General features: G+C 46.8%; 3 protein-coding genes across 4 annotated transcripts in view; 2 read left to right on the top strand and 1 right to left on the bottom strand.

Moving 5' to 3' along the window:
- Nucleotides 1-15,773, bottom strand: part of LOC134294681 (loricrin-like) — a 676,447-nt gene that overhangs the window by 145,305 nt on the left and 515,369 nt on the right. The gene's annotated exons all lie outside the window — the stretch shown is intronic.
- On the top strand, nucleotides 8,251-15,118 carry LOC134294669 (zinc finger protein 135-like). Its single transcript, XM_062966261.1, has 2 exons — nucleotides 8,251-8,388; nucleotides 12,218-15,118. The coding sequence occupies exon 2, from the start codon at nucleotides 12,676-12,678 to the stop codon at nucleotides 13,969-13,971; it is 1,296 nt and encodes a 431-aa protein (XP_062822331.1). The 5' UTR covers nucleotides 8,251-8,388; nucleotides 12,218-12,675; the 3' UTR covers nucleotides 13,972-15,118.
- LOC134294654 (zinc finger protein 658B-like) overlaps nucleotides 14,530-15,773 on the top strand; it is a 334,996-nt gene continuing 333,752 nt past the window's right edge. The window contains exon 1 of the mRNA XM_062966245.1: nucleotides 14,530-14,648. The gene's annotated coding sequence lies outside the window, so the exon portion shown is untranslated. The remainder of the gene's footprint in view (nucleotides 14,649-15,773) is intronic.

The raw sequence follows: 15,773 nt of genomic DNA, 5'->3' as shown, positions 1-15,773 counted from the left end.
TAAAAGGAATATAATAATATATAATAAACATATTATAATAATTATTACATTCTATAGTAATTATAATTTGACTTTGGTCAAAGCACAGGATCGTATATTTTGGCAAAGGGTAGATTTGCATGAAGCCCAAAGGAGTGGATCGACATCAAATCGGATAGGATAATGATAATATTGTATTATATTATAATATTATAAATATCATATCCTATCCGATTTGACATCAATAATATTATAATATAGTAATAATTATAGGATAGTATAATAATAGTAATATATTATAATGACATAATATATAATATAATAATAATAATATTGTAAAGAGCTATTAACAACTGCCATCAATTTGTAAAGGACTAGGAACGACTAAGGTTCTTTCAGGCAGAGGGAATCTTTTTATCCCACCGCTGCCTCCAATTTGGAAAGATGCAACCACCAAAGAGAGAGGAGACCTTTTTAATTTTTTCCCCCCTTTCTTCTTCTTATTCACTTTAGATGGTAACACAACTTGGTTTATAATATATGCGACAGAGGCTTAGATGTTAGAGGAACAATAACAAGTTTATTTAGGCACAGAGCTTAGTGGTTACAATATTGTTTCTCACTTAGAGGCACTTTTATTAACAGTTACAATACTAGAATGAAGTAAGACAAACTCCCTAAAGTGTCATTTCTTTTACTTAAAGTAGTTAGAACTTCTTCCTCTGCTACTTTTAAACTACAGTCACCCTGTGATATACGATCACAGATTCTCTGTTCCTTACCAGGACACAGACAACATTACATAAGTCACCAAACCTATTTTAAACCGACTCAAAAATGAACAATTGAGTCTCCTAGAGCCCCTCAACTTAGGATCAATCTTCCCTGTGCCTCATCAGAGCACAGACTGAATCCCTTTTTTAAACTCTGCACTTCTTCAACAAAGCGGCAGTTGGCTCCGCCTACTTCTCTATGGCAACCAGCCTCTGAGTGCTGAGATGCAATAACTGTAATACTTACCCTTTTAAAACACAAACACACAATTAAACATAACATCTGTAAACCAAAAATTCATACTTCATTACAAATATATTTATCATAAAATAATATTGCAATATAATATAATAAAAATAATTTTTCATACTAATAATATAATTGAATCATAGAATAGCAGAGTTGGAAGAGACCTCCTGGGCCATCCAGTCCAACCCCATTCTGCCAAGAAGCAGGAAATCGCATTCAAAGCACCCCCGACAGATGGCCATCCAGCCTCTGCTTAAAAGCCTCCAAAGAAGGAGGGAGCCTCCACCACAGCCCGGGGGAGAGAGTTCCACTGCTGAACAGCTCTCACAGTGAGGAAGATCTTCCTGATGTTTATTTATTTATTTATTTATTTACAGCATTTATATTCCGCCCTTCTCACCCCGAAGGGGACTCAGGGCGGATCACATTACACATATAAGGCAAACATTCAATGCCTTTTAACATAGAACAAAGACAAGACAAACATAGGCTCCGAGCGGGCCTCGAACTCATGACCTCCTGGTCAGAGTGATTCATTGCAGTGATTCATTGCAGCTGCTCTCCAGCCTGTGCCACAGCCCGATGTTCAGGTGGAATCTCCTTTCCTGTAGTTTGAAGCCATTGTTCCATTGCGTCCTAGTCTGCAGGGCAGCAGAAAACAATCTCCCTCCCTCTTCCCTAGGACTTCCTTTCACGTATTTGTACATGGCTCTCATCATGTCTCCTCTCAGCCTTCTCTTCTGCAGGCTAAACATGCCCAGCTCTTTAAGCCGCTCCTCATAGGGCTTGTTCTCCAGACCCTTAATCATTTTAGTCGCCGTCCTCTGGACGCTTTCCAACTTGTCAACATCTCCCTTCAAGATGCCCAGAAGGATTCCAGGTGTGGTCTGACCAAGGCAGAATAGAAGAGAGGGGAGCAGGACTTCCCTGGATCTAGACACTCTTCCCCTATTGATGCAGGACAGAATCCCATTGGCTTTTTTTGCTGCCGCATCACATTGTAGGCTCATGTTTAACTTGTTGTCCACAAGGACCCCAAGATCTTTTTCACACGTACTGCTATCGAGCCACTATAACACTATAATAATAACATAATATATACTACTAAAACATAACAATTCTATTATGACATAAATATATATGACATTGTAGGCTGGGCTGTGGCGTAGGCTGGAAAGCAAGCCAGTTGCAACAAATGACTCTGACCAAGAGGTCATGAGTTCGAGGCCAGCCCGTGCCTGCGTCTTGTTTCTGTCTCTGTTCTATGTTATGGCATTGAATGTTTGCCTTTGAGTGTGCCATGTGATCCGCCCCGAGTCCCCTTCGGGGTGAGAAAGAAGGGCCGAATAGAAATGCTGTAAATAAATAAGAAATAAATAAATGGTAAAATAATGATGTAAGGCTATGGAAGGGGAGGGGGCTTGGCTGGGACCTCATGCCGTGGGAAGGAAGGAATTCTCATGTATTGTAAGTGTTAAATTATTCTATAATATACTGTAGTATTATAACTATTTATCATTATAATATGATTATATTATAGTATCTATATATATAAAAGGCTTTTGGCATCGTGGCGATGCACAGAACAACAAAACCCAACATCCCCCAAACTCTAAAATTACCCACACAATCCATCATCCCCGCCTCCAGTAAGATACAATATAAACAAACAAAAAACACAATCACAACACCAAAAAACACAACAGGCGATGTGCGCATGCGTACAAACACAATCCTCCCAACTCTTCCTGCGCGCATGCACGCACACACAGAACCCTCCCTCCTCCCTCACCCTCTTGCGCCGCCTCCACCGCCAAAGCCAGGGACTCGGCAGGAGAAGGCACACCTCCGCCTCACGAGGCTGAGCTCCCCATCCTTGAATTGGGAGTTCCACTCCAAAACACCCGGAGGGCCTAAGCCAACCCTTCCCTGCCCTCACATCTCACCTGGGAAACAAAAAAGGCCTCTTTCCCCCTCCCTCCGTACTTCCTGGTTTTTGGCGTCAACATTGTCACTGCCGTGCAAGGCACTTCTGGGAAAGAGAATCCTCCCTCTCCCTCTGTGTGGAGGTTCCTTTCCCACTCCTTTTTCTTCCTCTCGGGCCTGCAGCGGCGGACAAGCGCCCCCATCGCCCGCCTTCCCTGCCCCGTTCTCCTCCTCCTCCTCCTCCTCCTCGCTGCTGCTCCGGCCTCCTCCTCTCCTCCTCCTGTGTCGAAGAACATGGAGGCCGGCACTGGGAAGCGCGAGGCGGGGATGAAGCCGCTACGCCCCGGGCCCGCACCTCCACCAGAGCCCGCTCTTCCCTGGCCTACCAGGCCTGCCAACCCACCACCACACCAGCGCCGCCTCCGGTACGAGGGGAAGGGCCAGCATTGAGGGGCAAAGGAGAAGGGCAGACCTCACCCCCCACGCATCCTGCCTGGCCCCTGAGCAGGTACAGAGCGCCTTCTCCTCTTCTCTTATTTATTTACCCTTTTCCAATGCCCGGGGATGATGCAAACGCCTTCCTTGCAACATTATAAATCTGTATATAATATCTATAATATAGTATCTCACTTATCCAACATAAACGTCCCAGCACAACATTGTATAACTGAATATGTTGGATAATAAGAACCAATTCAGAAAACCCAATTAAACATCAAATTAGGGAATAATTATACAAATTAACCACCAAAACGCAGACTACGTTGGATAATCCAGAACATTGCATTACCAAATGTTGCATAACTGAGATTCTACTGTAAGATGAAATAATTACTGTGGTACAATAATACATAACAATATAATCTCTACAATCACAACACTAAATAAAGAACCACACTCTGAAAACAAGGGAATTCCAGACAGGAAACAATCAGGGCCAGCTAACACCTACCAACAAAGTATTCCCATCATCAAAGTCTGGCAAATCCTCTGTTTTCTCAGGGTCACAGACACTAGAAGCACATAAAATATCACAAACAACACCACTCTGAAAACAAGGTAATTCCAGACAGGAAACAATCAGGGCCAGCTAACACCTCCCAACAAAGTATTCCCATCATCAAAGTCTGGAAAATCCTCTGTTTTCTCAGGGCCACAGACAGTAGAAGCACATAAAATATCGCAAACAACACCACTCTGAAAACAAGGGAATTCCAGACAGGAAACAATCAGGGCCAGCTAACACCTCCCAACAAAAAATTCACTCAGGGAGGAAACAGCCAGGCTTTAAAGCTGCAAAGCCATTACATCCTAATCCTTTTTCCTAATTGCAGCATTCATACTTGCCTCCAACCAACAAAAAAAACCAATCAGAAATATTGTATATTCACAACCTTTAGGAAATAATATCCCCTGATGGCGCAGCGTGTTAAAGCGCTGAGCTGCTGAACTTCTGGACCGAAAGGCCACAGGTTTGAATTGGGGGAGCGGAGAGAGCCCCCACTGTTAGCTCCAGCTTCTGCCAACCCAGAAGTTCGAAAACATGCAAATGTGAGTGCATCAATAGGTACTGCTCCGGCGGGAAGGTAACGCCGCTCCATGCACTCATCCCACATGACCTTGGAGGAGTCTACGGACAACGCCGGCTCTTCAGCTTAGAAATGGAGATGAGCACCAACCCCCAGAGTCAGACACGACTGGACTTAATGTCTGGGGAAAACGTTTACCCTTGACCTTAACTACCACCAATTCCTCAATACTTTATTTCCCAGACCACCAGACACAGCAACGCGTGGCCGGGCACAGCTAGTATATATATTAGGCTTGCTCAAATAATTCGTTTTCCCCGTTTACCGTTATTGATTCGTTATTTTCGATTGTTTTGAAGCAATATCGAACCTTGGTTGTCCACACGTCTGGATATCGCGGTTTCGAATCGCGAGAGGCCGTTTTTTCTAATTTCTTCGTTTTTTTCGTTAAGAAAAAAAAGCTTTTGCAAAGCACCCAAACTCCTTTCCTTTTGCCCCTCAGCCAATGGGAGGCTCAGCCAATGGGAGGGGGCGAGGGGGAAGGAGGCCGAGGAGGAGGAGGAAGACGGAGGGGGGAAATGGCCGCCGCCGCCGCCTCGCCTCAGCTCAGTGCATTAATTAATTGGGCCTTAATGAGCCCCCTTCCAAGCCAAACCCACCAGAGAAACACCCTCAATGCAAACCTTGCAACGTCCTTCTCTCCTTCTTGGACACAAAGGCAAAGGGAGGAGGCACTTCGGGTTCCCAAGCGACCTGAAAAGAGCCATAGAGGGAGAGCCAGTGCGCATGCTCCACCCTCCAAGGCACACAAGGGGGGAGTTCGCATGGGAGCCGGAAGTGTTGGGGCCTCCGTCCCTCCCTTGCTTTTCCTCTTTGGTCTCCCTATCTTGAACACAGAACACGCATGAAAAAAAACACACCATAATTTCACAATATATAGTTTAAATAACAAAAGGAAGAGGAAGGAAGAGGCCCGGGATGCGAGGGGGTGTGGGCCAGGCCCGTCCTCGGCTGCTCCCAGGGGCCCAGATTCGCACCCTCCCTCCCCCCAATACAGGTCTCCAGTCCATACCACGCTACATGAACTTGAATGGATACTGTGGTTGTGTTGTCGAAAGCTTTCATGGCCGGGATCACACTGTTGTGGTATGTATTCCGGGCTCTATGGCCATGTGCCAGAAGCATTCTCTCCTGACGTTTCACCCACATCTGTGGCAGACATAGAGGTTTTGACGTCTGTGCGAAGCTAGGCAAGTGGGGTTTATATATCTGTGGAAGGTCCAGGGTGGGAGAAAGAACTCTTGTCTGTGGGAGGCAAGTGTGAATGTTGCAATTGGTCACCTTGATTAGCATTGAATAGCCTTGCAGCTTCAAAGCCTGGCTGCTTCCTACCTGGGGGAATCCTTTGTTGGGAGGTATTAGCTGGCCCTGATTGTTTCCTGTCTGGAATTCCCATTTTCTGGGTGTTTCTGGGAAGGTAATGGCACTCCATGTAGTCATGCCGGCCACATGACCTTGGAGGTGTCTATGGACAACACTGGCTCTTGGGCTTAGAAATGGAGATGAGCACCAACCCCCAGAGTCAGACATGACTGAACTTAACGTCAAGGGATACCTTTACCTTTACCTACACACACACACACACACACACACACACACACACACACACACAAGCAGGGACTATATATATATATATATATATATATATATATATATATATATATATACACACACAATATATATCACACACACACCAATTTAACAAAGTTTCAGCCACAAAAACAAAGTTTCTGAAGTAGAACAATGACTTTCACAGTAAAGACAACCCAATTTAACAGGAAATAAGACTTTCAAACCAGGAACAGATTACTGCAATTATTAAAAAAAGGTTTATTATAAAAGCTATGAAAATTTGCCAAAAATCAGAGGATAAGGGAAACGTTCCACATTTTGGTGAGCTATCAGTGTTAAATGTGTTCTACCACTGTACCAAGTTTGAAGAAGATCACTCAAAAAATGAGGGCGGGAGAGCCCCCTAAGTCCCCCCCCCTTCGGGCTGTTTTTGGGCCACCGCGCATGCGCGTCCGCCATTAACGAATTAATTTCGAAAATAACGAATTTTCGTTAATTTCGAAAAATTTTGGGGGCCAAATTCGTTATTAGCAACAAAAACGAAAAACTGCCCCCTCTAGTTTTGAAACGAGTTTAGAATCAAATTTTTCATGGATCGATCAAGCCTAATATATATATATATATGTGTGTGTGTGTGTGTATATATATATAATAAAATAATATTAGTGTAATATAACAATATATTGTAAGAGTATAATAATAATGATCATAACCCGGCGTTGCCCAGGTTCTTTGACCGAGCTAGTCTTTCCCTGGTCCCAAAGGCCTGAGGTTGTGTCTGAACTCCCAGGACCTCCCAGGACCTCCCTCCCTCGGTGGCGGAAGAGCGAGAGGCGGGGCGAGTGTGCTCAGAGGCCTCCCGGGTGGGGCTGGGCGCCCTCTCTGGCGGGAGGGAGAACTACAACTCCCACGGGGCCAGCCCCTCTCTTCCCATTGGCTGAGCCAGTCCCGGGGGCTCCGTGTGCCGAGGGCGGGCCAGGCCCCTCCTGGGTGGGGGGGGGGAAGGAAGGAAGGAAGGAAGGAAGGAGGGACAGTCTGCGGCTTCACAGGCCTCAATCGGCCCACGGAAGCCCCGCCCTGCCGCCCGTCAATCAAAGGAGGGGGAGCGGCAGGCAGCCAATGGGGTTCCTCCGGTGGGCGGGGCATCCCGGGCTCAGCCAATGGGAGAGGGCGGGGGCGGGCTCCGGGGAAGGAGGAAGACGAGGAGGAAGATGGCGGCGTCTCGCCTCGCCTGAGGCCTGGTCTGTGTCTGTGAGGCGGAAGGAAGGCGGATGGAAGGGAACGGAGAGAGAGAGAGAGAGAGAGAGAGAGAGAGAGAGGTCTGTGGGGAGAGAGGGGGAGGGAGGGGGGCTCGCTGGGGTGCCCGGGGGGGAGGCGGAGGGGCCCGGCTCGCTTCAGGATGTGAGGGAAGGGAGGCCGCGGGAGGGCGTGTGGGCGGAGGAGGGAGGGAGGGAGGCGGGAGGCCTACAACTCCCAGAGTGCCCTCCTCCCAAGACGGGTCTCCACGGGGCGCCTCACGGGCTCGAAGGCCTGCTCCAGTGGTTTCCCTCCATCTGTTTATCCCGCTATGTTTACATTGTCCATCTGCTCTGTTGTTTATGGGATTTCAATACGTTGTCAGCCGCTTTGGGTCCCCTGAGAGAAAAGAGAGGGATGTAAATAGACATCTATTATTAATTATTATTATTGTTGTTGTTGAACCAGGCCTGCGTGCACATCTGCCCGTGTGGGGCCTGTCTGCCAAGCCCGGTCCAGGCCTGCCCTCCTCCGGGTCCCCTCCTTCCTGGCTGCGGGTGGAGAACTGCCCCTCCCCGGACCCAGGCCCGTTCCCCTCACTCCCCGCAGGGTCTTCAGGCGGCGACGGGGCTTCTCTGGGCCAAGCCTGGTCCCAGGGCCTTCCTTCCTTCCTTCTCGGTGGGGGTCCCGGGGTGGCTGGTGCAGGAGAACTCCCACTCCCACCGAGGCCACCAAGGCGTCCTGAGGCCCAGAAGGGAGGGAACGTGGGCAGGGGCCAGAGGGAGAGCCTGAGGGGCCACACCCACCTTCCGGGCCGAGTGGTGCCCGTGCCTGCCCCGGGGGAGGAGAGCGGGGGGGGGGCATCAAGGGAGAGGACCCGCCTTCTGCACAAGCCCTGGCCCTGCCCTCTCGGGTCCGGACGCGCCCACTTTTCAGTCGTTAAACTGCTGAGCTTCTAAATTTGCTGACCAAAAGATTTGCAGGTTCGAATCCAGAAAACAGAGCAAGCTCCCACTATTAGCCCCAGCTTCTGCCAATCTAGCAGTTTGAAAAACATGCCAATGTGAGTAGATCAATAGGTACTGCTTCTGCAGGAAGGTAACAGTGCTCCATGCAGTCATGCCGGCCACATGACCTAGGAGGTGTCTACGGACAATGCCGGCTCTTTGGCTTAGAAATGGAGATGAGCCCCAACCCCCAGAGTCAGATATGACTGGCCTTAATGTCAGGGGAAACCTTGACCTTGACCAGTCACTACCTGTTTATAGATGGACCATTGGTCTCCCCCATCTCTGTCCATCCCATGGAAGGCTTCTTTGGTCGATGCCCACAAAGGTCTTTTAGGTAGAGTTTCAACGCCGTCTGTGTTGTATTTCTTAGCAGGTGGCTCTTAAAATTAGAGTCAGTTAATGTTAATTCATAGATTAGGTATCCTTGCCATCCATATCTTAAATCATGTTCTTCTAATAATGTGAGTAATCTTTTATATGCTGTCGTTATCCATTCTTTTATCCAAACTAGAACTGCAGCTTTGTTGTATACCTTAAATTTTGGTAGTGCCATTACCCCCCCCCCCCCCCCCGGCCCGGGGGTCTTTGGCATCTTGCAAGGATTTCATCTGCAGTCTTGGCTTTTCACCTTCCCAAATGAATTTACTAATACCTTTGTTCCATTGTTCGAGGCAGGTATCATTCAATAATACTGTAAATGTTTGGAAAGGAAACATTTTAATTGTAGATATTCTTCCCAAAAAAAGAGTTCTAGCTGGGACCATCCTTTTTTTTCTTTTTGTATCCCATTCGCTACTTTTTCATAGTAGTTTTTATATAGGTCCACATTTTTCATGGACAAATGTCAGACCCATCGTAAGTTGGGTTGACAGTGCTCTCTGGATGATGGTCAAGTACAAGGTGAGGAGCTCAATCCGACGTGGGCTTCGAACTCATGGCCTTTCTTTCGCTCAGCAGGGATCTCTTGCTTGTGGCTCTTAACCAGCTGCGCCACAACCGGCTCCCTCCCCCCTCCTCCCCGGACCCCCCTCGGGTGTCCTCTGGGCATCATGCCGGGAGGAGGGCGAGGCAGGCCGCAGCCGAGGGTGCTCAGAGGGCTCTCAGCCGCCTTCCTTCCGCCTGCCTCCCTTGAGCCTCCCTCACGGCATACGGATGGGGAGGAGGGTGAGACGTGCAGTGGCTGGGAGCGCTCCAGGAGGTTCTCTCTCTGCTGCCACGTCCCTTCCTCCCTGTATTTTTGGCATAAGGATGCGGCCGGCCACCCTGTCCTTATGCCAAGAGGACAGGGAACGTGAGGAGGGGGCCAGAGGGAAGCGCCCGGGGGCCACATCCACACCCCCTCCCCCCTGGGCCTTACTTTGCCCATGCCTGCCTTAGGGGGAGAATAGCCATCTATAAATGTAGTAAATCAATAAATATATACTCCGTTTTGCACCAGCCCTTGTCCTGCCTTCTCGAATCTGATCGTGCCCACTTTTTCTGCTTACTGGTCGGTTGATTATGTAGTTTTATGGTGTTTTTACCTTTTCTCGTTTCAGGTGTTTTAATTATATGTTTTTTTTGTTATACGTTTTTTAATTGTGTTTTACCTTGGGATCCTTGTTTATGCTGGGCTTGGTCCCCATGTAAGCCGCCCCGAGTCACTTTGGGGAGAGAGATGGTGGTGGGAAATATTATTATTATTATATTATAAAATTATTATTATTATTATTATGTACATCCAATATGTAGGTGTCAATATCTATATTTTCCAGTTCCCGATCACTTCCTTGTTCTTTCCTTCCCTCCTTCTCTCCCTTCCTTCCTCCATTCTTCCTTCCCTTCCTTCCTCCTCCCTTCTTATGTATTTATTTTTTTATTTGGGTATTTATTTCTCGTGTTAGAAGAGAACCGAGGGTACAGGTTGTAATGGATTTGCAAACATAGAGGTGTTTTTAGAAAAAAACAACAACTTGGCATTAATACTAAATGTATTTTGCCCAGTAGCTGGCCACTTGGGGTGCCTCTGATGTTGCTCTTAGATGGTCCTCCATTGTGCTCAGTAAGTGGTCTGTGGTTGGCTCTTCTCCACAGTCGCATGTTGCGGACTCCACTTTGTGGCCCCATTTCTTAAGGTTGGATCTGCATCTCTTGGTGCCAGAGCGCAGCCTGTTCAGTGCCTTCCAAGTCGCCCAGTCTTCTGTGTGCCCAGGGGGGATTCTCTCATCTGGCGTCAGTCACAGATTAAGGTTCTGAGTTTTAGCCTGCCACTTTTGGACTCTTGCTTGCTGAGGTGTCCCTGCGAGTATCTCTGTAGATTGTAGTAAGCTATTTCCTGATTTAAGGCATTGGTGTGGTGGCTGACACCCAAACAGGCTGCTACTTCCCGGTGGATGTCAGGTGGTGCGATGCCGGCTAAGCGGTATAATTTCTCCAGTGGTGTGGGGTGTAGACATCCTGTGATAATGCGGCATGTCTTATTAAGAGCCACATCCACTGTATTAGCATGATGAGATGTATTCCACACTGGGCATGCATATTCATTAGCAGAGTAGCCAAGCGCAAGGGCAGGTGTCTTCACTGTGTCAGGTTGTGATCCCCAGGTTGTGCCAGGCAGCTTTTGTACAATGTTATTTCTAGCACCCACTTTTTGCTTGATGTTTAAGCAGTGCTTCTTGTAAGTCAGAACATGGCCCAGGGTAACTCCCAAGTATTTGGGTGTGCTGCGATGCTCCAGTGGGATTCCTTCCCAGATATTCCTCAGAGCTCGAGATGTTTGTCTGTTCTTACGATGGAAAGGACACGTCTGTATTTTAGATGGATTAGGGATCAGCTGGTTTCCCTGTAATAGGCAGTATTTATTTATTTTGTGTCAAAAGCATTGCATAATAAATAAATTTAAAAGTGATGAAATAAAAGAAATCACAAGCAGCTAAATAGTTTTAGACCAAAAGCAGGCAACAACGAGCACATTGTCCGTGGATTTGAACAACTACTCCTCCATGCATGAGGCAGGGCATTGTGGGCAAGCAGACATATGCGGAGTTGTTTGTTCTGCTCCACAGTCACACAAGGGGGAGGATTCCTCCAGGTAGGGCCACCTTGCCAGGTTCCCTTTAGATCTGCCCACTCCGCTTCTGAGTCTGTTCAGGGACTTCCGAGTTGCCCATTCTTGGTTTGGCCCTGGAGGAAGGAAGACCCTCGTGGGGGGCCATCCAGTTGGAATTGCCTGGTTTAGCTGCCCAGAGGGACACTCTTGCTGTTGCTGGAGGAACATCAAGAGGAGTGGTGGTTCTCATGAAGCCCTTCCTTGATTTGAGTCTGGTGGGAGGAGGCTGATAGTAATGCAGTGGGTGGCTTTCACAATGTTCGACCTTATTTCTCTTACTGTTAGCAGCAACTTCCCGTCGCATGTCAGGAGGGGCAATGCCAGGTGTAGAGTTTATCATCAGGTGTAGGTTTAAGGCCTCCTGTGATTATTCTGCATGTTTCGTTCAGTGCTATGTCCACCTGCTTCGCATGGGCAGACTTGTGCCAGACAGGACAGGCGTACTCAGCAGTTGAGAAAGACAAGGCCAGGGCTGATATGTTATGAATGAATGATATGATATGAATGCCTGATATGTTACACCCTTGAATGTTGGACGGAGTCCTGCCTGCCTGCCTGCCTTCTGTTCCTTTAACCACGTTTGAGTTTGACCCAATGAAATGGGTGTGGCCCTCCAATATGGGAAAAGGGTTCAGTTCCCTCCTTCCGTGATTCCTTCCTTCCCTTATCCTGTCCTTCTGTGTTTCCTCCCTTCCTTCCATCTTGCCTTTCTTCTTTCCCTTTTTGCTTTGTTTTCCTTGAGCTAGAGGTATGCGCCTTCATGTCTAACCTTTGGCTTCTTCTTTCTTGACCAGGACGTGAGAGTTCTCTGGAGCCACCCCTGCCGTGATGGGAAACGAACCAGCTTCTAGTCGATATTAAGGCATTTGGAAACCAAAGTGCAGTAAGGAAACCAGTCCTCTAGGAAAAGGATTACTCTCAAGGGTCTGATCTTGCTGAATTCCTACATTCACTTTGGATTCTAGAGTAGAACCATAGAGTCGGAAGAGACTGCATGAGGCACCCAGTCCAGGCCTCTGCCGTGCAGGGAAAGCGCAAAGTACCCTGGACAGATGAGCATGTGGTCTCTGTTTAAAGGATTCCAAAGGAACCTCCACTACTTTTTGAGGCAGAGAGTTCCACTGCTGAACAGCTCTTACAGTCAGGAAGTTCTTCTTAATGTTCAGATGGAATCTACCTTCCTGTAATTTGAACCCAGTGCTGTGAGTAAAGAAAGGGAAAAACAAGAATCAAATGTCCTTATTGGAATTAAATGTACATAGCACATAACTCTGTTGACATGGAGGAGAAAGCATATAAATGTATCGAATGTGGAAAGAGCTTCTCTCATAATTCAAATCTACATAGACATCAAAGGACTCACACTGGGGAGAAACCCTATAACTGCCTGGACTGTGGACAGAGCTTTTCTCATAGTACAGGACTACGTTCACATCAAAGGACTCACACTGAGGAGAAACCCTATAACTGCCTGGAGTGTGGACAGAGCTTCTCTCATAATTCAAATCTATATAGACATCAAAGGACTCACACTGGGGAGAAACCCTATAACTGCCTGGAGTGTGGACAGAGCTTTCCTCAGAAGGGACACTTACATACACATCAAAGGACTCACACTGGGGAGAAACCCTATAACTGCCTGGACTGTAGACAGAGCTTCGCTCGTAGTTCAGGACTACGTTCACATCAAAGGACTCACACTGGGGAGAAACCCTATAACTGCCTGGAGTGTGGACAGAGCTTCGCTGATAGTTCAGCACTACGTAGACATCAAAAGACTCACACTGGGGAGAAACCCTATAACTGCCTGGAGTGTGGACAGAGCTTCGCTCGTAGTTCAGGACTATGTTCACATCAAAGGACTCACACTGGGGAGAAACCCTATAACTGCCTGGAGTGTGGACAAAGCTTCACTCATAGTTCAGGCCTACGTAGACATCAAAGGACTCACACTGGGGAGAAACCCTATAACTGCCTGGAGTGTGGACAGAGCTTCGCTTGTAGTTCAGGACTACGTTCACATCAAAGGACTCACACTGGGGAGAAACCCTATAAATGCCTGGAGTGTGGACAGAGCTTCACTGATAGTTCAGCACTACGTAGACATCAAAGGACTCACACTGGGGAGAAACCCTATAACTGCCTGGAGTGTGGACAGAGCTTCATTCAGAGTTCAAGTCTACGTAACCATCAAGGGACTCACACTGGGGAGAAACCCTATAACTGCCTGGAGTGTGGACAAAGCTTCACTCATAGATCAGGCCTACGTAGACATCAAAGGACTCACACTGGGGAGAAACCCTATAACTGCCTGGAGTGTGGACAAAGCTTCACTCAGAGTTCAGGCCTACGTAGACATCAAAGGACTCACACTGGGGAGAAACCCTATAACTGCCTGGAGTGTGGACAAAGCTTCACTCATAGTTCAGGCCTACGTAGACATCAAAGGACTCACACTGGGGAGAAACCTTATAAATGCCTGGAGTGTGGACAGTGCTTCACTCAGAGTTCAGGTCTACATTCACATCAAAGGACTCACATGGGGTGAAACCGTAGAAATGCACGGAGTGTGGAAAGAGCTTTTCACGGAATAACATTACACATAGACTTTGTAGTATTAACCCTGGAGAGAATGGTGTTAATTGACACCAGAGTGTCATTCTAACATTTTTTTTTTTCGTGTCAGGAGCAACCTGAGTTGCTTCTGGTGTGAGAGAATTGGCCGTCTGCAAGGACGTTGCCCAGGGGACGCCCGGACTGTTTGATGTTTTTACCATCCTTGTGGGAGGCCTCTCTCATGTCCCCGCATGGAGCTGGAGCTGATAGAGGGAGCTCATCCGCGTTCTCCCCGGGTGGGATTCGAACCTGGTATCCTTCAGGCCAGCAACCCAACCTTCAAGTCACAAGGCTTTAACCACTCCGCCACCGGAGGATCCTAACATGTACAAAAGCAACTCTTGCAAATTTTGGAAATGCAAACTCAAAGTTGGGACATTTCATCACACGTGGTGTATTGTAGAAAGACTGAACTAAAATACTAGAGTTTTACTCGTTGAGAATGTTGAATGATCAATTAGAATGAAAACATGGGTTGTTTCTGCGAGATACTAAAGTAAGAATTGACTATACGGATAGATGGAAGGAATGTTTTAGTCCAAAGCAAAAAGAATGGCTCATGAAGACCTGCAAATTACCCAAAACAAACAGACAACAATGTGGGCAAATGTCAGTTGTTATATTTATTAATGGGAAGAGTTTTATCAGAAGTGTGGTTATATTATATTATCTAAAGAAAGTAGAATAATGAGAGATAAAAATTAACAGATAGAATGAGGCTTTTAGGCACGAATCCGTTTCTGTTTTCTAGTTCAGTTGTGTGTCTATGTAGGTAATTGTTTCGTTAATGTGTGTGTTTCTGATTTAGTTTGTATCTCATGTAGTAGTTAGTTTCATGTAGTTGAAACATTATATACAATTTCTGCCTTTTTGTATTCTTGCTTTTAATCTGTTTTTTATTTTTTTATTTGCAAAAAAGAAGGGGATTTATAAGGGTCAAAATGGCTGAAACTGGAGGGGTGGGTAGACCTGGTTTTAGCCCAAAATGGGGTTTAATGTTTAATCTAGAGCGCCTTTGAACATCATTTCCTTCCTCTGTGTTGGTGGCATGGGTTTGGATTCAATTGTCTTCCTTCAGACATTATTATTCCTATTATGCTTTATACAACATGTATTCACTGCTTTGATCACCATCGATTCTTTTTCACTGCCTTGTCTATCCCGCAAACCCCTCCAGTGTGTTCTTATGGTCATCAGGGTTGTGTGTGCTAAGTTTGGTCCATATCCGTCATTGGTGGGCTTCCGAATGCTCTCTGGATGCAGGGTGAACTACAACTCCCACGTTCTGTGTGCCAAGTTTGGTCGTCAGCTTCTTTTGTTCTGAACCCAAAGGGTTCGTGTTCTTTTGATGCCGAGTGTTCAGGGAAGAGTGAGGTCTGTGAGATCAATGAGGCTTTCAGAGACCACATCTGGTCGCTTGGCTGGGAAATCGTACAAACATGTTCACACAAATGGGAAGGTTAGAAGATTTGGTTCATGCAGATTTTAAGTTAATAACCTTTAAAAGTAGAAGATAAAATTTGGAAAGCACAGGATGGTGGAGCATCTGAGTTGGTGGAGCCTCAGTAACGGTGGAAGCCCAGTGATTTTATTTGATCTATCATGTCAGAAACTAAGTGAGAGTACAGTTATAATGTATTTTAAAAACACAAAGTTAAAACTTTTCATGATACTAGATTTTCTTTGACCAGAAGCTGGCCACTTGGAGTGCCTCTGGTGTCGCTGGGAGAAGGT

This window comes from Anolis carolinensis, unplaced genomic scaffold, assembly GCF_035594765.1.
Source record: "Anolis carolinensis isolate JA03-04 unplaced genomic scaffold, rAnoCar3.1.pri scaffold_18, whole genome shotgun sequence".
Classification (NCBI taxonomy): Eukaryota; Metazoa; Chordata; class Lepidosauria; order Squamata; family Dactyloidae; genus Anolis; species Anolis carolinensis.
This window is presented reverse-complemented; position numbering and strand designations above follow the sequence as displayed.

Bases quoted from the DNA above. Each gene is read 5' to 3' on its own strand.
- LOC134294669 (XM_062966261.1), top strand. From the start codon at position 12,676: ATGTACATAGCACATAACTCTGTTGACATGGAGGAGAAAGCATATAAA.